The sequence below is a fragment of the Manacus candei genome, unplaced genomic scaffold (genome assembly GCF_025592945.1).
Source record: "Manacus candei isolate 608988 ecotype Guabito, Panama unplaced genomic scaffold, ASM2559294v1 h1tg000035l, whole genome shotgun sequence".
In the NCBI taxonomy this organism is placed as follows: Eukaryota; Metazoa; Chordata; class Aves; order Passeriformes; family Pipridae; genus Manacus; species Manacus candei.
The window spans coordinates 9058454-9079484 of NW_026138083.1; the positions used below are offsets into that span (position 1 = coordinate 9058454).

The 21031-nt window shown below is 48.5% G+C and overlaps 2 protein-coding genes across 6 annotated transcripts in view; one reads left to right on the plus strand and one right to left on the minus strand.

The window, feature by feature from the left end:
- Window positions 1-55: 55 nt before the first annotated feature.
- On the plus strand, window positions 56-1261 carry MEA1 (male-enhanced antigen 1). Its single transcript, XM_051792963.1, has 3 exons — window positions 56-313; window positions 393-504; window positions 571-1261. The coding sequence occupies exons 1-3, from the start codon at window positions 98-100 to the stop codon at window positions 732-734; spliced, it is 492 nt and encodes a 163-aa protein (XP_051648923.1). The 5' UTR covers window positions 56-97; the 3' UTR covers window positions 735-1261.
- Window positions 1140-21031, minus strand: part of PPP2R5D (protein phosphatase 2 regulatory subunit B'delta) — a 28676-nt gene continuing 8784 nt past the window's right edge. For all 5 annotated transcript variants that reach the window (XM_051792943.1, XM_051792942.1, XM_051792940.1 and 2 more), the window contains 13 exons: window positions 20660-20859; window positions 20150-20260; window positions 18287-18379; window positions 17676-17806; window positions 17505-17564; window positions 16710-16818; window positions 15793-15846; window positions 12840-13010; window positions 10715-10842; window positions 8597-8698; window positions 5717-5789; window positions 4351-4467; window positions 1140-4000 (listed from right to left, as the gene is read on the minus strand). In XM_051792943.1, coding sequence (XP_051648903.1) covers window positions 3863-4000; window positions 4351-4467; window positions 5717-5789; window positions 8597-8698; window positions 10715-10842; window positions 12840-13010; window positions 15793-15846; window positions 16710-16818; window positions 17505-17564; window positions 17676-17806; window positions 18287-18379; window positions 20150-20260; window positions 20660-20859 — 1487 coding nt within the window. In that variant the 3' untranslated portion in view covers window positions 1140-3862. The remainder of the gene's footprint in view (window positions 4001-4350; window positions 4468-5716; window positions 5790-8596; window positions 8699-10714; window positions 10843-12839; window positions 13011-15792; window positions 15847-16709; window positions 16819-17504; window positions 17565-17675; window positions 17807-18286; window positions 18380-20149; window positions 20261-20659; window positions 20860-21031) is intronic.

The window sequence follows — 21031 nt, forward strand, 5'->3', positions numbered from 1 at the left end:
CCGGGGCACGCGCCAGGACTACAGCGCCCACAGTGCCCCGCGGCGGCCGCGGCGGTTCCGGGCGGTGGCGGCGGCTCCGCGGCGCCGCGCCCTGTGCATGGCCGTGGCGCCGAGCATGGGCCCGGAGCGCGTCTGTCCCCGGGAGCCCGGGCTGCCAGAGGGCCCTGACGGCGCGGCGGGGTGGAGCGGCGACGAGGAGGAGGAGGAGGAGGAGGAGGAGGAAGGTGGCGGAGGGTACTTGTACCAGCCACTGAGCCAGGAACCGGAGCAGGGCCCCGGCGAGGCGGGCCCCGGCCTGCAGGAGCGGCTGCAGGTACCGCCCAGCGCCTCCCGCCGAGACGGGGTTGGGGGCACCCGTGGTCCCGACCCCCCCTGCCCGCTTTTCTCCGCAGATGCTGAGGCTGCACCTGCCCGACCCGCCGACGGACAGCGAGGAGGAGGAGGAGGACGTAGCGGAAGGCGCCGCGGCTCAGAGCAGCCGCAGCTCCATCCCCATGGATGCAGGTAACGGCGTGTTCGGCAGGGCCCTTTCGGGGCTCCGCCGCGGTCTCACGCCCTCTCTGTTCCCAGAGCATGTCGAGCTGGTGAAGAGGACAATGGCCAGCGTGAAGCTGCCTACCCTGGGCATCCCTGCCTGGGCCAGCCAGATCTCGGAGGAGCAGTGGAAGGACGTGGTGCAGCGCACACTGCAGGCCCGGCAGAGCCTCGGTGGTCCCCGGCCCGAGTGGAAGTGAGAGCTGAGCTGCAGCACAGGAGCTGCAAACCCCAGCCCTCCCTCCACCCTGCAGGCACCCGCTGCCTCCAAGCCAGGTGCTGACAGGACTTGCCAGTATCGACCTTCCAGTTTCTCCCACTGACATTGTCTGATTTACCTTCCCACTCCTCTTTCCTGGTTCTGGCTGGTGCATAAGTCAATGTGATGTCCTTGTGTTGGCTTCCTCTGCCTCTGAGGAGCCCGACTGGTTTCCATACCTGTGTGCATGTGGGGCGAGGGGACTTAGCTGGCTTTGCCCAGATTCCCTCAGGACAAACACTGGACTTGTCCCTGTGCTGACAGTACCTGAGAAGTCCCTCTCCAGACTTGGGCCCCTTCTCCCAGGACAGGGCCTGTGTTGGAATATCAGAGGCAGAGCCAGATGTGTCATTCCAAGAGATTGGTTTTATTTAGTTCTGTACATACAGGGACATCTGTACAAAATCCAACACTTTCATACTATGTAATGCTCTACTGAAAATAAAGTACACCATATGTACATATGAACTGTAAGCAGCTTAATACTTGTGTCCAGGGGGTGAATGCAGTAGTTTTGCTTGTTCCCTTGGGAGGAGGGAGCCAGGTGAAGTGGAAGAGGCAGCTCCAGTTCTGTCCATTTGGCTGACATGGGGAAAGGCATAGGCAGAAATGAGCAGCACTGATGCTAGAAACCAAGTATTGAGCAAGGGGCAGCTGTAGTGTGGCAGATACAGATCTGCCTATGAGTAATACATGTGGTGAGAGGGTGAGCACACTCCCCCCTTTCTCACATGGTCCCCTTCTGAGGTGTCCAGGACACTGGAATGAATAGGCAGCAAACAAAGGGTGAAGGTACTAAGCCTAAGTTCCCTGACCCAGAACAAGACACACAAAGCTATGGGAACACTGAAGCTGTACAGCACGTAGTCATGATGCGTTAGAGTCCTATCCCTGCACATGGCACGACTCCAGCAGCATTCCTCTGGCCAGGCTCAGGGGCTGCCAACAGAGACAGACCATCTGCAGGACAGCGTCAGCCTCTGCACACCACAAGTCTCTGTTCCTTCTGCAGGCAGAGCAGCCTGCAGCAGGGAAAGGCTGCCCAGCAGCAAGCAGGCTTGAGTGAGGGCATACCATGCTGTAGCAATCTAAAAATGAGGTGTTGGCTTATAGCACAATGCTAAGAGCCAGTTGGAAAGCCTGCACCGAAAGGAAGAAGCATCCTGCTCAGCCTGAGCCCAGCAGTCCTCATCTCCACTGTGCCACTCCGGTGCACCATCTGGCATCACCTGGTGCATGTCTACATGCTGTGCCAGGCGTGAGGTAATTGATTGGCAGCTGATCATGAGCTTGGAGTAATGTTCAGTGTAAGCAATAACCTCCCTGAGGTGTTCTAAAGTCTCCTGATGAACTGGCCTGTTGCGGAGGGGAGGTGGGGTCCTGCATGACTGGGGGGATCTCACACACACGCTCCCCAGCTGCTCCGAAGAGATGGTGGCACCCCTTGTGAGGGCTGAGCCGAGAGAGACCTACACAGGGCAGGGATGCAGGATACAGAGGTAAAAACAGCCTGGTTGGGGTTGGAGGAAAGATGTGCTGCACACCAGCAGCACATATTAGAGAGGATAAACCTCTGACCTGGGAATGGTTTACTAGTGAGGACAAGCAGATACACCAGAACCTTCTACAACATTCCACGATGCTGCAAACAGTGTCAGGCTAGCACCAGTGCCATAAGCTCCCTGCACTACTGCAAACCCACTTAAGCTTATGTGTCAAGAAAGCAGGTACAGCAGATAAGAAGCAAGGAGGACTCCCTTTTCTATCACAAGCCAGCCTCTGAGGTGGCACCTTGGCCTGGCACTGAATCTGCACCACAAAAAATAGGGGTGAAAGCTGGATCACAGTAGCACCCAAGTGCTGCGCAAGCCCCTGGGCTATCAGCAAGTGTGCTCTAAATGCTAATTTAGCAGAGTCCCTGATGCACCAGTAATAACTAACAAGGGCCTCAGCTCAAGGGCCTCAACGGGTGCCAAAGTAACAGGGCAAGGTGAACTTTGGTCAGAGCACCCATGGAAGCAATTCAGCAGTAACACTTGGCCATTGATCATGACAAGGAGACAACTAAACACTCAAACTCAGCCACGCCCCATAAGGTGTATCCATTGCTTCCGCTAGCTTGCAGAAATGACTTTAGCAGCACAAGCTTCCTAGGAAACCCTGGCCACTGCAGAGCTAAAGGTGGGATACAGAGACAAAGGGAGAGCTGCAGGAGTATTTTAATTGAGCAGGTAGAAGAAGAAAGCAGAATTCAGTGGCTGACACCTGTTACAAAGCGGGAAGTTAATTCTGGGCCCACAATTAACCCAAGACATCGGAATGGAGATGAGTCAGCACAGACCAACACAAATAGCTGAAGGAATCACTTTCCCACAAGAGAGCTTCTAAGGATGTCCGAAAGGGAGGGCAACAGTATGTAGTGCTTGCACCCAGCTTTACTGGGGGTGGCGAAGCACTGAACCCCCCACTCCACTGACAGAGGAACAAAACAAGAGGCTTGGAAAAAAAGAAAGGTGGAAGCAAACATCTCCTCCACTGTACGTAAGACCCTTCAGCTGTGGAGCTGCACACCAAGGCAGCAAAGCCTCCACAAGCTCTGCTCCTGCCTCAAGCTCAGCCTGACCTCTGAGCACCACAGGGCTCAGCTGTACAAGCAGCACAGGGGCAGGCATGGCAGAGATGGGCACTTGGGGCTTGGAGCAGTATGCTGAGCCACGCATGGTTGTCTCTGGCCAACAGAGAGCCTGAGCAAGGCTCTGGCTTCCAGGCAGAGTAAGAAGAGGTGGCAGCTTGCAATGAAGTGAGTCCTGCCTGGACTGATACGATCAGAGGTCAGGCAGGCTCCCTTCATGCATGCACAGCCAAGGTGAAAAAGCAGGAGGACATGACAGTGGTGAGATACAAGTTATAACGTAAAACCAGATCTACCCTGGAGGTATGCAGATGGAGTGGAGGACAGGCACAGCTCACCATGTTCATTCCTTACTTATACATGAGAACCGAGTGCATTTCCATGACCCCTGGAGAAAAGGGATGGGGCAGAGCTTCTCGGGCCAGCCCCTGAACCCGTCAGAGAGCCTCCTGGCTTGAGGTGAGAAACTCTTCCGCTCTCTTGTGGGCCTCCAGGGCTTTTATAGTGTAGACGTCCTGCGGAAGCTCAGATTTCCGGCGCAGCAAAACTTTGTCCTTCTTAATGTCTTTCAGCATCTACAGACAAACCGAAGGAGTCAGGGATCAGTATCAAACCCCTTCACCTCTTCAGCCTCTGACTCCAACCACTCTAGAATATGCTGGGTGACACTGCAGCATGCTGCAGAACAGTCTAAGAGCCAAACACAGACTAAAAGGACAGAAAAAAGTCCCACTCGCACTTTTTCCAGAGTGGGAAGGTTAGAGGGAAGATTAGATAAACTCTACTCTTCAGACTACAGGCTGATCTTTTAATGATCAGGGATGAGAGTAGAGTCATTACCCTCAGAACACTTGGAAAGAGCCAGTTCTGGCTGTTGGACCCTGGACTGAGAGCAATTGTGGAAGGACTCTAGTCACCTACGCACCTGCACAGCCTCTGTCTCCACTGTTTTCTTCAGTAGCTGTATATCCTCTGCAGTCGGGGTCTCTGTTTCCATACAGCACACAGAAGGCAAGGGTAGAGGTGCATAATACATGGGGTACTGCAGACAACACAGATAACTGGAGAGTCAGCACTCCATACAACACCAAGCCTTCTCCCCCAGCATCCTAACATGACATGGCACACTTCTAGCTGCCCTCTCCGGCCCCCACAAAGGTAGTAGTAGGTACACAGACAGGAAAGCAGCATCCTCTCCTACCCATTCCTACCAATGCTGTCTGAGTCACAGCACACTGTGTGCAAAGCGGCAGCTGAGAGCACGGCCCATAAACATGTATGTGCATTACTTAGAGGTCAGTGCTACAGAAGGCCAGGCTGATAAAACACTGTCAACATTCCCAAGACACTGGGTTTTGGGAGGGACAGACCACTGCTGCGGCAGTGTGCACAGGACTGGGATCAGGTGCTAAAGCCTGCTCTCATGGTCTGAGAAAGCAGGTTAAGACCTCCAGCACATTCTTGTCTCATTCATCCTAGGTTCTGTTGTCACAGAGTCACAGATTATGCTGAGTTGGAAGGGATCCACAAGGATCATTGAGTCCAACTCCTGGCCCTGACAGGACCATCCCCAAGAGTCACATCATGTGCCTGAGAGCATCGTCCAAATGCTTCTTGAACTCTGGCAGGCTTGGTGCTGTGACCACTTCCCCGGGGAGCCTGTTCCACACCCAACCACCCTCTGGGTGAAACACCTTTTCCTAATATCTAACCTAAACCTTCCCTGACACAGCTTCAGGCCATTCCTTCAGGTTCTGTCACTGGTCACCACAGAGAAGAGATCAGTGTCTACCCCTCTTCTTCCCCTCATGAGGAAGTTTTAACTGCAATGAGGTCTCCCCTCAGTCCCCTCTTCTCCAGGTTGAACAGACCAAGTGACCTCAGCTGCTCCTCGTACAGCTTCCACTCAAGGCCCTTCACCATCTTCATTGCCCTCCTTCAGACACTCTAATAGCTTAATATCTTTCTTATATTGCAGTGACCAAAACTGCACACAATATTCAAGGTGAGGCCGCCCCAGTGCAGAGCAGAGCAGGACAATCACCTCACTCGACCGGCTGGCAATGTCTGATGCCCCCAGGACATGGTTGGCCCTCCTGGCTGCCAGGGCACTGCTGACTCATATTCAACTTGCTGTCAAGCAGGACCCCCAGGTCCCTTTCCATGGCACCGCTTTCCAGCATCTCATTCCCCAGTCTGTACATACATCCCGGGTTGCCCCATCCCAGGTGCAGAATCCGGCACTTTCCCTTAAACTTTTTATGGTTGGTGATTGCCCAGTTGTCACCCACCTGAGGGTTCAGCCGGGCCAGCTCCTCTATTTTCTGCCACATTTCTTCTCGTTCCTTCATCCTGAACCTTCCCCTGCAGAGAGAGAGAGAGAGACAGAGATCAGGTGTGAACTCCTGGGGAAAGTGCAGCTTTCACTCACTGGATGACAAAAGCAAGAGACAGCAGAAAAATGCAGGCAAGGGGAAGAGCTGCCCTGTCCTTCAGAGACCCCTAATTCTACCTACAGGTGACATGAGGCAAGAAGAGGGGACAAACTGCAACTAGCAGAAGGTAGGCAGGCACACTCCTCACTCACCTCAGAGCACATGGTGGCAACAGTGGGCTGCACAGGTACTTTTTCCCTGGCTTTGTGCTGCAGGAGTGGACCAGAGTGTCTGGTTTCTGGGGTAAAGCAATGACACTAGTCTGGATTTCAAAGACACATTTTCCTGGTGCCCCACAGATGCAGAGGGACAAAATGACATTTACAATAGAGCTGGAGTTCCACTGCCCACTGTTACCTCTGTCTCTAGCCATAACACACCAGAGAGCTGCCCAAACCCCCCAGGCACAGCTCTTGACCTTGGTACAGACTTTGGCACACATTTTAAGTGACCGTTCAGCAGGGCCACTTATAAATCCCAGGGCAGTGAATGTTCCCAGCAAACAGAGGTAAGCATCCACCACCCCTTATTCTCTTCTACATTTTAAACACCTGCACTAAAAGCTCAGCTTTATTTCTGATTTTAACTATCCGGCTTTCATCCCAGCTAGAAGTCTCTTTAGTGCCCTATCTATCCATGCTAAGGAAGTTCTTTTACTCTGTAATAACATCACAACATTAACACAGAGTTGAGCCTTCTTGTTCTCACCCAGAAAGGCCTTCTTATCTGGGTCCCTGTGGCAGGGAAATCCAACTTAGCTGAGGAATTGTATCATGCTTGATGCCTTAAGCCCCTAATGTTTTTTATTTTTCTAATATTTGTAAGACTTGTAAGTTTTGTAAGTAGTGGAAGTAGATTTTAAAAGCAGCAACCCCCCCTCCTTTGTCCCTTGTCCCTTTCCCTTTCTCTAGCACCCTTCTTTACACATTCCTTAACCCTCTTACCCCATTCTATGCTCCCTATATCAATCCTACCCCTGAATACAGCAGAAATGTTTAGTCTTTTGTCAAGGCAAGACCTAGATTGTTGGCAGAACAGCATATCAGGGCCTAAACCACAGAATACGGTCAAGAATTAGGTAACTATGTACCTTTTGTGCTCTGATGAAGAGGAAGGTGGGATGAACACGGGGTCCCAAAACCCCCAGACCCATTTCTCAGGGGGTGGACCTGGGGCGGTCCAGAGTAAAGGCCACAGGGTGGACACATTTGGGATTGGATGGATGGTATTATAAAATGTAACATCTCAGGCAAGGCCTGCGCGTGTCTTGTAACATCTTAGCCTTAGCAAAATAAACCCTTTCTTATCTCACCCCTAATTAACTGCTCTAGAGATTTTTTCAGCACCAAAATTCCACGGCAACATGCTCACCACAGTATAATCTCAAATTATGCTGCTGAAAGACATTTTCACATCCTGCACACCAAGCTTTCAATTGATGTTTTACCAGTTTTGGTTATCCAGAACTGCCAAAGGTATGTCCTTGATAAAAATCCAACACAAGGTTTTCTGAAGCCTAATTAGGCACAGAGGCACACTAGACCAAAAAAAAATCATCTCAACATGAGCAGAAAACAGTGCAGCCCTACCCATCCATTTATTGGACAGCTCTGAGCTGCTTGTTGAGCTTTTCCAGAGCAATCCTCCATCAGCCACACACCAGGGCAGAGAACAGTCACTCTCAGCAGGTCAGCATGAGTAGAAGCTAAACAGGGAGAAAAAGCTCCTAATGGAAACACCAGGTAGATCTTGTAGGAAATGTGCTGTCACTGACTGAAAATATATATGCAGATATTTGTGGGCTTCACAAATGCCCTAAAATGGGAAAAAAAGAAATCTTGCTTGCTCCCATTTTACATGTTAACAAAACCTTAATTTCTCCATAAGCGGGTCACCCATCCAAAGATCTGATTCAAAAATTAACTTCATTATTTACTACTATTCTACAAAACAATGAAATGTACCCCAGAGCTCCCCACTCCCAGCAAGGATTAGCCCACCACCAACTTTGGCTCATTTGGGAATGAGATGCACTATTTTCTGTCACTAAGTCAGAAAAAGACCATTGAGAAAAAAAAAAAATCAACAAAGTTTCCTTCTAGCTTACTGGACTGACTCAGCTCACCAAGGCAAGCTATACAAGCACCAAAACCAGCAGAAAGAAGCAGAAAAAGTGAAGTTCTTTCCTCTTTACAGCACCATGGCACAGGTACTTGCTGAGCTCAGATTTTATCTCCACCATCTGCTCTTTGAAATTGCAGGAATTATTCCAGTAATAAATAAAGAATAATCTTTATTACTGGAAAATTGAAAGCATCCTCTGGTATGAAAGATGCATTATGCCCACTGCTGCAAAACTCTTTAGAGTTTTTTAAAGCAGTAGGATTCCACTGGCATCACTACAACATTTGTGAGCCAGTAAATATTTCCATGGCAGAGCATAAGCATCTCTGCAAAGCTGAGTATCCTCTACATTGCAATCTATTTCCTTATGACTCTGTCACTCTTTTCTAAGCTACCTGGTTCATCAGGACTGAAAGAATTTCTATCAGGGCACACATTTTATCTCTTCTCATCTCTACTCATAGTTACTGCTGAGGAATCCTACTTTTTTTACAAAATTACTTGTACCACCTTTCCATTTCCCCTCTGCCAACTGGCATCTACCATCTGTTACTGTACCCCAAGGAGACTTCAGGATGAGCTCAAGTAACTTGACAAAAACCTGTTACTCACTTCTGCTTCTCTGCCTTGTATTGCTGCGTGCAGTCATCAAAAAGCTTTTGGTTCATCTCCATGAAGAGCTTCAGTGCATTGTAGATCAGCCCGTGGATTGTTCTGCAAAGAAATGAGGAAAGAACAAGTCATGGTGGGCAGGTTCTGAGCCCTGAGTTAGCAGCAGTAGCACAGACAAGAGGTAACAGCAGCAGCAACTCATTCTATATCCGTGTGACAAAAGATTTTTACGCATTTCCAGCTCCTACCACAGGAAAACCCCTTCCACAAACAGAGCAGAAACTACACCACAGGGAGAAAGAGATGGAGAAGAAAGAGAAGACCACTGGGGCAGGTCTGCTCTACCACAGTCAGAGTAATGAGTGCAAAACTATGCATTCCTGTATTCATTTCTTGTAGTTAAAAGTGGGAAAGGAAGGATGCTAGGAGCCTGTTCAGGGCTGTTCTCAAGGGGGCTTTAGTGCCTCACACAGTTCACCTCACATATACAAAATTACTTTTTTGGGCTGCCCAGTATTTGGTCACGAGCTTTGCCACTGAGCTGCCCAAAACACAGGGGCAGCAGCCCTGTAGAGATGGGAACTAGCACAAAGAATACCACAGAAGAAAAGTCAACTTTGTGCCAGCGATTTATGGATAGGTTGCACTGTGTGTGAGCTCCCTACAGGACAAAGACTCTCCTGGGGAATAAAAACAAGTGTTGAAGCTGTCTCTGAAAGACCTGACCCAGAGGCTAAAGATGAGACTCAGAAGATTGAGCTCTGTGCCTCCACCAGTTCTACAAATGGAATAAGGAAGAGAGATGCAGCCATGCTGGACTTAAGCAAGCTGTCTGACCAAGGAGAAGGAAGACGGGCATCTGACATACTCAACCTGCCCTGTTTTAGCTATTGCTAAAACAAAGACAAGGAGAAATAAGAGGAAAACACTTTCAGGACTTCTTCTGCCATACCACTGGGAAGCAGACAAGAAGAAAAGACAGAAACAGCAGAATCATGAATCTTGACTGCTGCAAGGACACAGTACTGGTGAAGGGTTTCAGACAAGAACATAAAGTCCTTTTCTGAACTTTGATCAGGAGGGGCAGTAACACTGAATGAGTGTCTGAGTACATCTGTCTGCATGCACATGTGCACACACATCACACGTATGTGTGCATGTATGTGCCTGTCTGCACATGTGTGTGCCTGTTGGTGTCTCTGGGTGTTTGTGTGTGGTCACGTCTGCACATTTGTGCCTATTCCAGACTTTAGAGCACCCTTGACTGGTGGCTCCAGTCTGTGCTTTCTGATAGAATGGAGAGCAGACTAGTGGGGAGCTCTCTGCAAACAAGCTCTACCTCACAACTTTGTCATTGCTACCACAGTATACTACTGAGCTCTGGACTTGCCTAGCCTCCCTAAAATTAATTATTTTGCTTTTTTCCACCCTCTAGAATAGAGGAAGATGACTTTTTTTTTTTTTGGCCTTCTTGTAGTTTTTGCTGAAAGACTTTAGGATCTCAGCTGTGGACCAAGTATTTTTAGCTGATTCATTAAAAGGAAGTGTGTTAGATTAAATTAGCTAAATTTGAATTAACCAGGTAAGGAATCAAGTGAAAGAGAAGTCAGTAGAAAAGAAGTTGATAAAAGAACCATAAAACAGAGTAGTATCTAGGAATCAGACACAGGGAGCAATATTTGACATGGACAGCTGCCCAGTTAGTTCTGCTTCCTCTATTCTTCTTGTACTCAAGGAGTCAGGCACTGCATTAGCCAAGGTCTCTGCTCATGGAGAACATATGGGCTGGACATTAGCTAAAAAGTAGACAGAAGTCAGTGGGAAAACCTACAGCACACCTCGGAGAGACCGGCAACATTACTGACAAGCAGGTATCAAAAGCTATGACTTGATGGCCCCCAAGGCTGGTAATTGCAGGTGCCTCAACTCGTGCAGAAGCAGGCCTCTGTGGTCTGCCGTGGCACTTTTCCATGCTGATATTACTAACAACCCCCCACTCAGCACCTGGTGCCACTGAGCGCCATGCAATGTTGCACTGCAGCAGCATGCCCCAAGATTGCCAGTGGGTCAAGCAATCTGGCATGCACAGCAAGTGCCAGGGCATGTGGGAAGACCTACTTGTTCCAGTGACTCTTGGAGTTCTTGTAGAGCGCTGGAAACATGATCGGGAGAATTTTGGCTGCATTATCGCTGATCAGGCTCATGATATATTCGTTGTTCCAATAGTACAGCGCTCGCTCTGCCACCTGCAGTGGGAGAGAAAGCCATCCTTGAAAAGGCTCCTTCCAGTAACACCTGTGGTGCACAGGGAAGCCACCCCCCAGTCGAGGAGCCCACATGCTTCCCCACAGCACAGGCAGCAGGGTTGACCTTCACAGACTTCTACAAGACCAATCATCCCTGCTTCCCAGCCTTCCTCCCCTGACCCTCTGTCAGACACTTCTCATTTTCCTGGGAAAAACATAATGTTCTTGAATAGACAAGCCTACTGTCAATATACTGATGACCCCAACACCCTTTACACAACACTTGAGGACAGTAATGTCATCTGCTCCAGGTCCCAGTTCAGACTAGCACCAAACCTCCTCCATTTCTTCAAACTGTCTTCTGTAAAGTTCCACTCCTTCCTGGCTTTTCCCACAACAGACTCTCTCAGGGCTTTGAAGTATGCTTCAGTCACTAGTCCCACAATTCAACCCCCTGATTTAGTAAGGGTGAAAATATGGAAAATCTTGGGGCAGCCATCCTGCTCTAACAAGACAAACAAGTTTAACAAGTTTCCACACAGTGACAGACTCAACCACAATTCTTCATATTTACCACAAATCTGGGCAATGCAAGCTAATTTTTGCATTTAGCACTAGCTTGAAAATGGCTTTAAAAACCTAGGAATCCAGACTCAGTTTTATATTTCAGATGGAGAACTATATGCCCTTAACATATTGTTCTACATGAGTAAATGAAGGGAAACTCACCTTGCGTTCACTTATCTAGTGTTTGGTTTTCCAAACACTAGATAAGTTTTTGTTTGCTGGATTAACAGACAACCCACTCAGAGAAAACTCACTCCCACCAAAGTGTTCAGACTTACTAAGAATTCAGTTCCTAATTTTGCTCTCAGACAAGCTGCAGACATAGAGACTGTTCAGTCTGACTGTATGAGACACCTTTGGGGTAAATTTTCCTAGGCTGTAATGTGTTTGCAACTTCTCCAGGCTTTTCAGTCTTGTTTTTCAAAGAGTTGGGCAGCAGATGATGGCTGCTATCAAGTACAGGATGTCTCTCCTGCAGCCTTTACCCGACTTTATTCAATTTCCTTAGTTCCCTTTGGTAGCTCCCTCCATGCCCTAAGGTCACATTAGTCCTTTGGTTCCCATCACCACACCAGTAATCCATGTCCAGCTGATTTCCATCATGCTCCCCTAGTCCTTTACAGGAAATTATCTTTTACATACACGTGACCTAGACTGATTTTATTGTTGTGTTGTAAACACGTGACTTTGGACCTCCCTATACCAAAAGACAGATTGAAGCCAGTCTGCCTTACTATGCAGTCACATTCATTTGGGAGATGGCTATGTCACTATTTCTTTAACACCCCAGCTATATCAGGGTCAACAAGCAAACTATCTTCTTCCTGGGCGCTCTTCATGGCAATCTAAAACACTGAGCCAAAAACACCTGCTAGGAGCTACTAGCAGGTCCTACCACCCTGTACATTTTAAACCTTAAGACTACTATCCACAGAGATTATTTCAGCTTCCCTTCAGTGAGAAGAAGGAAGAAGCAGACTCCAGCACTTTTTTAGTATACCTCATGCTTTACCACCTATGCTAGAATAAAACAAAGTACCTTCTCTGCGCAGTCTCTTTGGTTGGCCTTCCTCCAATACTGCAGAATGCTTGGTTTACTGCAACAGGGGGACACTGGATGGATCTGTCTTTGCTAGCCCAAACAGGAGGTGGCAGAGTACCCGTGCTCCAGCTCCAGCCTGCTGCAATACACAGTGCTGAACAGCACAGAGCAGCAGGAGGGGCTCCACTGATATGCTTTGTTTTCTCTTTGGATGAGCTTGCTCTGTGGTTGTGGTGAGGATTCTCACCACATCACCCCAATACTCACCCTGGTCACACCTCCACGTGCCACTGATCCACAAACACAATACCAAAAGCTGTGGTGTCACCCTCACATGCCAAGTGGCTTACATGTCAGTGCTCTATCCCGTCCCTGTGCTGCAACCCACCTGGAAGTGTGGGCTGGAGACACACTTGGCCAACTGCCTGAACAAGGGTTCCATAACTTTCACAAACTCAGATGGCTCAATCACATCCAGGATCTCCTCCAGCTCATTTAAAAACATCACCTCCTTGGGACTGTGAGTTTTCGGCCAGAACTTCAGCAAGCCCACAATCACCTGAGTGGGGAGGGTACAGAGACAGTGTTAGAGGATAAAAGTTAACACCAGCTGCAAAATAAATTTTTAAGGATCCAAACACAACAGCAGAGGGCAGGAAGTAACAGAACAGATTTTCTCAGAAAGTCAGGGTGGGTTACCGGGGAAGAAAGAAGACAAAAGCCCAAACTCTGCCCAGTGACATTCATGACAGTAGCTCTGTCTAGGCTGATACAATTCCGTACTACAAGCACAAAACTTATAACCACTTTCTTTCCCCAAACACAGCTTAACACAGAAGGCTGAAACTGGATTGGGCAGCAGCTGGCCGACAGTGCAGAGTAACCATGGAAGACCAACTAATAAAATGGGAAATGCTACAGAGAAGGTCTCTGAAGAGTCATTATTCAAAACACCTCAGACCTTGAACACTGGGGAGCAACAAATAAATAATGCAATGGATGGGTTTAGGACAAGGAAAGGAAGTTCTACTTCACACAAAAGTAACCGGATTATGGAACTCATTCTTGCAAAACTTTGTGGAGACTCAAAGTCCAGAAAGACTCAAGAATGTAGCAGACAAGTTTGGGGAGTTTACAACTAATGGTTTTAATTAAATATGACAATGCAATATGACAATACTTCTGGCTAAGTAAACTATTGCTTACAAGATACGAGAAGAACATACTACAGCAGGGTTAGATTTTATTTATTTTTAATACCGCTTCCTGTCCTACCCATCTGCTTCTAGACACTGTCAAAGGCAGGATCCAAAATCCTGCAGACCTTCACTCTGTAGGAAGAAAAAATGCTAACTCTGTGGACACCAGAGTCACACGCAGTTGGCAGTAGGAGTTAGTTGCTCTTTCAAACCTGTGTGCTTCAGCTACCTGAACCCAAAGCCAGCACTTGAGAAGTTCACAGCAGCAGAGGAACAGTAGCGGCCAATGCAACAGCAAGATTAGAGACACCTAAGCATTGTGTTTCTGCCAACACAAGGCTTGAGAAACCAGCAGTTTGTTATGCTCAGTGTTTGTCATTAGTCATGTCTGCCATTCAGGCAAGAGTTACCTTCAGAGACTCAGAAGTAACTTCTACAGCTAAGGCGGCCTGAGGTGTGTCGATTCCGTCTTTGCTATTACTGAGCACATCTGAGGCTTTGCTCACCTGGCAGTCTTGCAGACTGCTGTTAACACAAGAGCTACTATGCTAAGCCTTGCTGAGCAAGCTTCTGGGAGGCCGACTTGAGATGAGTGTGGACCCAGTGAGTAATCTGGCCTCCTTTCAGCACTGTTGGTAATATCTCCTAGTGCATTCAGACCCTTGCTGATGCACAAGCCCAGTAATTCTTCCAGACTTCAACAACCCTAGTCATCTCAGGGGTCTATTCAAAACCTTCACAAGCAGGATGCTTTAACAGGACACAACCTGTGGCAATTTGGCCTTGGTATGTCTGGTTGAGACACAATGCAACACTCACTGAAGGTAATGAAATTGGGTCATCCCACTGCTTTCCACAAGCACCAAACCAGACCTGGGTCTGTAAGCCAAGGGCCACTAACCCGTCACTCAGGAACTAGTGATGAACTATGGAGCTTTACTATTTGAATAAGCTGCAAAATGAATCCTGGAAATATTGACAGATTTCTATTTCTCTCTTTTCCCTCACCCTTAAGAGGTGTGTTGGCAGGAGACTGTTGGACTGGATGTCAGCCACAGGAAGTACTCATCATGATCAGGAAACTACTTTACACAGTTTGTTTCAGAGCAGGCTTTTGGGAACACAGGAAATGGAGGACCTACATTTAAAGGAAAAGCTAGGAGGTCTGCTTCAGCACTGCTGGTGTCAGAGCTGTGGAGCCAGAAAGCTGACAACAGCTGACCAACTTCTATCAAGCACAGTCAGGCTCACCATGAACGCACACATTTAAGCCAGAGAACAGAACGACCTCAGCCAGCACTACTCATTAAAACGCTCACACTTTCTGGTGCTCCCTGCTACAGTGACACAAGCACACGTTCTTTGCCCATCTGCTGTTTTGAGTCTGTGAAGCTCAGCTCTGTAGAAGACATTTCCTGGCCTGAAGTGGGTGGAGAAACATTTGTCTCCTTCTTGCTCCTTCAAGCTGGCATATAGCCTGGTTAGCACTGCAGGTCTGTGCAGCCAGTGACTAGAATATGGGAGGTCTCCACTGCTCACACACTTTAGAATCTGCTGTTTCCCATCCCTATATCCTGAAGGCAAATGTGTCTACAAGGTGACTTAACACTATGAAGGTAGCAAACTGATGCTAAAGCTGGAAGGAGAATACTTTCATGAAGGAACAGTGGCTTGCCTAAGTAGATCTTTGTGTCCCAGGTTCCTAACCTCATCTCCACAGTTTTGAAACCAACTCCAATAGTCTGGAGGGGTCTCCACTATTTCATGGCCCCCACAAGCTCACACTGATTCCATCAGATGGTCATGTGTTTTGTCTCTGCAGCATCTGTCACTAGCTGAGAGCTCTACCCTGAAAGAACAGCTTGGTATAGTGTTCCTTCTGCTAGACCAAGATCTGAAGCACTATAAGCATCAAAGACATCAAATAACCCACCTTCATGAAGCTTTCAGGAGAGAACGCTAAAGGCTTGCGCATGAGCAGTACAGCCCCTTCTGCCCACAGGGAACCAGGCAAACCCAGTAAACAATACCACTCACCGACTCAGTCTCTTTACAGCAAGGGTTAAAAAAAGAGTACTTTAAGGAAGCTGTGAAGCTTTTTGGGGCTTGACTGTCACACAGAAGTTAAGCAAGATTACTCACTGGCTCTGTCAAACTGCTGTCTTTCTCCAAGAACTGTACAACGCAGTATGCCAACTGTAGGAAAAAACATGGCAAGATTAGAGCTTCCTCAAGTGTACCTGAGATTAAAGTGCCACCATCCCCCCTAGGCTGGAAGTAACACCGTGGCCATTCTGTTGCAGCTCTAAACAAATTCAGTTTTCTTATGGCAAGCAAAGGCTTTAAGCTCAAGCAGGCAGGGCCCGAGCTCCAGATATTCATGCAACATATAGGATAAAACTTGAGCCACCTAGAGCATCCACAGCCAATAGATTCAGATGGAAGCACAGCCGGACACACAGGGAGGAACAAACCGGACTGTCACAAAGCCCTGCCCCATAAAAACAGGGCTGGGAGAACAGACATCACTACTTAGCACCCATACTTCTTGACTTCCTAGCCCAAGTTCTGATCTTCTATATTCTTCTATTATGTCCTCAAAGCCTGAAGAAATTGTTCGTTATACCAGTCTAGCAGACCAGCACACCAATTTCTCCACATATCTCAGCAGCGACTAACAGCTGACACACCACATGCACAGCTGGGAATTTTACCTCTCTGGTTCCAGCGGGGCCCAAGTATTTCACAAGCTTCCAGCACAGAAAGACAAAGCAGGCCACAGCATTAAGTCAGCAGGAAATGCCAATGCCTATCAGCCAATGGCACAGGCCCAGGCACCACAAGGATGGGACAACCACTGTAGTAAGGGACTAGTGCAGAGCCCAAAACATATCACAGTAAGAACTTCGTACAATGCAGCAATGTGGCCTGGTGAATAGCTATATACAATGAGCTTATAAGCTAATACACACATATATATATATATATGTACAGCTTATAATAGCTATAAGTTCTTGCAATAATCCCAATCTGCCCTGGGAACTTGAAGCACTTCTCACCTGTGGATGGTAGACACTGAGAGACTTCACTTTGTGCAGTGGTAACAAGACTCTGATGAGGAACATCTTGTGCTCTTCCTTCAGAGGCAAAGCAAACCCATTGATTATGCTGAGAAGAAACAAGAGTCTTGTTAGCATCCTTACCCAGCAGAAATACAATATCTCTCACCTCAAAGACTCGCCCTAGCTCTCATTAGTCCCTTGAGAAAGCACTCACCAAAAGCATGGTCACTGTGGCCCAGCCTGCACACCATGCTCAGCGAGAGTGTGTCCTTGGCAGGCACCACAGGGAAACGCTTCTGATGGGGCTTGGGCTCTGCTCCTTTCTGTGCAAGGCTGAGCCCACACACACTTAAGCAGAACCTCTGGGGAAGGCCAGCACAGAGGCAGATCAGTGCTTGAGCCTCGTGCTTTACAGAACAGGAGGATGGTGGTACAAGAGGGCTGCAAACAGAAGGGCAGTTAAGCCATGGTGAAGGCTGCCCACTGGTAAGGCTGCTAAGGCTTCCCACTGCTTCAGGGGAACTATTCTCTTTTACTGCCTGCTGAAGCAAGTGTGACTGGACTCAAACGAACAGGAGAAAAATCTGGGGAGGAGAAGGCTACCACTGCACTTATCAGCAGGCTGGAGAGTACTTTAACTCTGTGCTGCATCAGACTGAGATTCTCTGGAAGAGGAGCCTCCTGCAAGGACTGCTGAAGGAAGGCACTGCCAGCTCACATAGCACACTGGGCTAATGTCTCACTGAGTCTCACTCACTGTGGGCCCTCTGGGATTTCCAAAAGTGGCCTTACCTTCCTAGGATCTCCAGTAGCTCTGCAATCCCATTGTGGTGCTCTGTTTCATAGATGAACCTAAAGAGAAGGATGAGAGATCATTGCCAAATGCTGGATATAGTCTGATAAACAAAAGGAAGGAAAAACACTGGAGACAGGGACTCTAAGTGGTACTAAGAAACACCTCACCTGTAAAATATATTATTGATCTGTCTCCTCACATATGCTCGCAGACCCAGGAACTTCCCGTAGATCCTGTGCAGAATAGTCTTTAGGAAGTCTCGTTCTCTGGGGTCTTCACTGTCAAAGAGATCCAGAAGCTGCGGGGAGAGAAATTCAGTCGGTATCTGCATAGTGCCTGTCTGAACAAAGCTACCAGCAATGCTGGGCACTGCTCACACTCAGCAAAAGTGGCACTTTCAGCTGGGTGATGCCCTCAGCACCCTGAGCACAGTGGTCATTTCCCTGAAACATGCAGCCTCCTAGTCACAAGCTGGAACCATCTTCTTTCATCTTCAGGAACACAGTGATGGCCCGCACTTTCTACAAAGCTGCACATCCCCAGATTTCCCCTGCAAGGCTCCTGCACCCTCTCCACCTGTACAACAAGTTATGAGTTCCAGAGATTACAGCTTGCACACAAAACTCTGTCTGCTCATCCAAGACAAAGGAATAAAGAAAAGTCACATCATCAAGCACACTGCTGTCAAAGCTGGACTGTTTATGTAAAACCTTGACCCAAATCTGCTGCATGTCCTTTATAAAGGTGGTGCACAGTGGCAGAGGAAATGATTACTTACAGACAGTACAAACTTCTGGTCAATGTATTTCTTGGCTACATTTGGTTGGAAGTCAGGCGATTCCAGGAACCGGAGGAAGAACTCATACACCAGCTATGAAGGGAGAAGGAGAGATCACTTAGAAATCCCTCTGTCCTCTCACCACTGCTTACTTCAGATTTTAAAGGTTTTCCTTCTCCTTAAGGATTCAGGGAAAGGCTGGAAAGCCTGAACAGGAGCACAAAACCCAGTGTTTCCCCACTCAGTGGGATCAACGCAGCTGCCCTTGCTCTAATGGGCAGGGGTCTGGTGGCACATAACTGCCCAATCATGGGATCTCATCACTTCAGGTCCCCCCATAGACAACATCCACCTACTCAGATTAAGACACTAGGTCTGGGAAACTCTTCTCACATCTTCAGCACACATCTCTACAGAGAACAGAAACCTTCAGAGATGGCAAAGGCTGAGGCTTCATTGGAAGTCCTTGAGACATGCCAAGGAAGAACAGAAAAGCAGAGAAATGAAAGAGACTCCAGGAAAACATGCCGTGTCCTCTGCCTCCTGGGGACTGACTCCAGGTTGGCTTGGCCCCACTAAGCCATGTGAGCTGCATGCTGTGTCCCACTTGGACAACAAAGAGCAGCTTGTTTTAAGAAGGCTGTCAGTGCTGAACTTCTGGTCTCGCTGTCCTCTTAGAGGGATGAGTCCATTCCAGGGCTGACCCTGCCTAGTGCTTCTGAGGGGTCACTAGGCCAAACGACAGTGATACATTCCAAAGATCTGACTCTGGAGTTGAAGGAATTACAGGGCCATGCATCCAAAGGCAGGGCCCAGCTGCAAAGGACACCACCACAGAAAAAACTGAGATGATGACCAACAAGCTCAGCACTCAAGGTCATTGCCACAAATCCATGCTGGCTGCTGCTGGCTCAATTCTGAGAAACAAATGCTTCCTAGCATCCATTGCACATGATGAGGACACACTACTTCTATCGATGCTCACGCCCCTATGTCAACTGCAGCAGTGAGAAGCGATTAACCACTGCTGCAGAACTGCACCTTATTTCTTCTCTGTATTTTCTGCTTCATTCTGCAGTACCTGGCTCATCATCTGCCTTTGTCTGCTTGACAACATGTCCCTGTGCAAGTGCCTGGGCTTACCTCCTGACTTCCATTGCTGAGCTCTGCTAAACCATACTCACTGTCACTTTCATAACCTAGTTTGTCTTAAAAGTCTGTTTCCCAGGGAACACAGCCTAATGAAAAGGTCTTTGTCTCCCTTCCCCTCTTCCTCACCCTCCAGCTCCCTATCTTTTCTTGTCAAACATTTGCTCACAGCAAATGCAACTGAATTACATCCAGCCTACAGGAGGCACATTAGCAGGTACCAGCACAGGCTTTGCTCTGGCACCAAGCAGCCCTCCTCTTCCATGTACCTCCCAGGTAGCTGGGCAAGGTGAGGAGCACTGAAGCAGAAGGGGTGCTGTTTCCAATGCTGCTGAAGCCCAGAGGATGCAGGCTCTCAAGTCTTCGTAAGGGACAGTAACACTACTGGGAACTGCTTCTTACATAGGCAATACAGCACAACTCCTTCACTCCTAGCAAAGTGTTCGCTCCCAGCCTACTTGAGGGCCACGTGGGACTACAGGCATCTGCAGGTGAATGTTGCACACAGCCTTCAGCCAGTTCCCAAGACACCCTTGCTGTCTGTACTGTCTAAGAGCCACCTCTGACCCCTGGGTGGCAGGCCTGGTCCTTCCCCAGGAACCCTTGCAGGCTGGTGAAGCAGCCAGTGGCAAGACTGGCAGGCTCCAGCCCTACATGGACTCTCGACTTCCTGGAGATAAATTCACCAGATCTATATTTCCCCCTCCTCCTCACCTGAAGGTGTGGCCAGGCAGCCTCTAATGTAGGCTCATCTTCCTCAGGGTCAAACTCTGCTCCTGTGGGATTGGATGATGGTGGGAGTGTCCGGAAGAGGTTCACTGAAAACTAAGGTGAGTGAAAAGGTGCATGAATGACATCCCCACACCTCATGATGGTCCTCCACATAGCAAATCCTTCACTGCAGAGCAACATATTGTGATTTGCCACAGCTGTGCCCACAAACCAATCCCTTCCTGCAGGCTATAGGGTAATAGTCTGCATAGAAACTCCACAAGCGCAGTCTATGCCCGAGACAAGAGCTTCCACCTCTCCCTACAGCAAGCAATGTCACCACGACATCCCCCCTGCTCCCACTTCTCTTTCTGGAGGTGGGCAGATAATAAGGAATAGGTAGCACTGGGGTCACATTCCTCCCTGATAAATCCCTATCCCCTCCTCCTCCGCACACTTCTGAACAGTCTCTTTTTCTTTGGCATGCAAGCACATACTGGCCCCATGCCCTACCATGATAACAGCTTCAGGATAGATAGCCTCAGTGACGACATCACGGTTGTGTGTGATGTACTCCACCATCTCATTGAGACCTGCTCTCTTCACCTCCTTGAACTTCAAGTCGCTGAGAGGGTCAGAGATGAAGTCAAAAAGCACACAACACTGCCGCAGCTTCTGGATGAAAAGCTCTTCTCGTTCGTGTGGAGAAGCATCTGTCAGAGAAAGCAGGGACATCTGTCCTTGAAGATAGGCAGAACATCTTCCTGGTTTCCCCAGATATAAATGTGGTTCACTCCCTGTGGTTTCCCCCTCCTCTGTCACATCCTCTTTGAACTCATGGGTGGGGAAGATGGAGAGGCAGCGTTGCCCCTGCTATGGACACGA

What these genes read in the sequence shown, in the direction of transcription:
- MEA1 (XM_051792963.1), top strand. Translation starts at nt 98, where the DNA reads ATGGCCGTGGCGCCGAGCATGGGCCCGGAGCGCGTCTGTCCCCGGGAG. An exon ending in GCCTGCAGGAGCGGCTGCAG is followed by an intron (nt 314 to 392) that starts GTACCGCCCAGC and finishes TTTTCTCCGCAG; the next exon opens with ATGCTGAGGCTGCACCTGCC. An exon ending in CTCCATCCCCATGGATGCAG is followed by an intron (nt 505 to 570) that starts GTAACGGCGTGT and finishes CTCTGTTCCCAG; the next exon opens with AGCATGTCGAGCTGGTGAAG.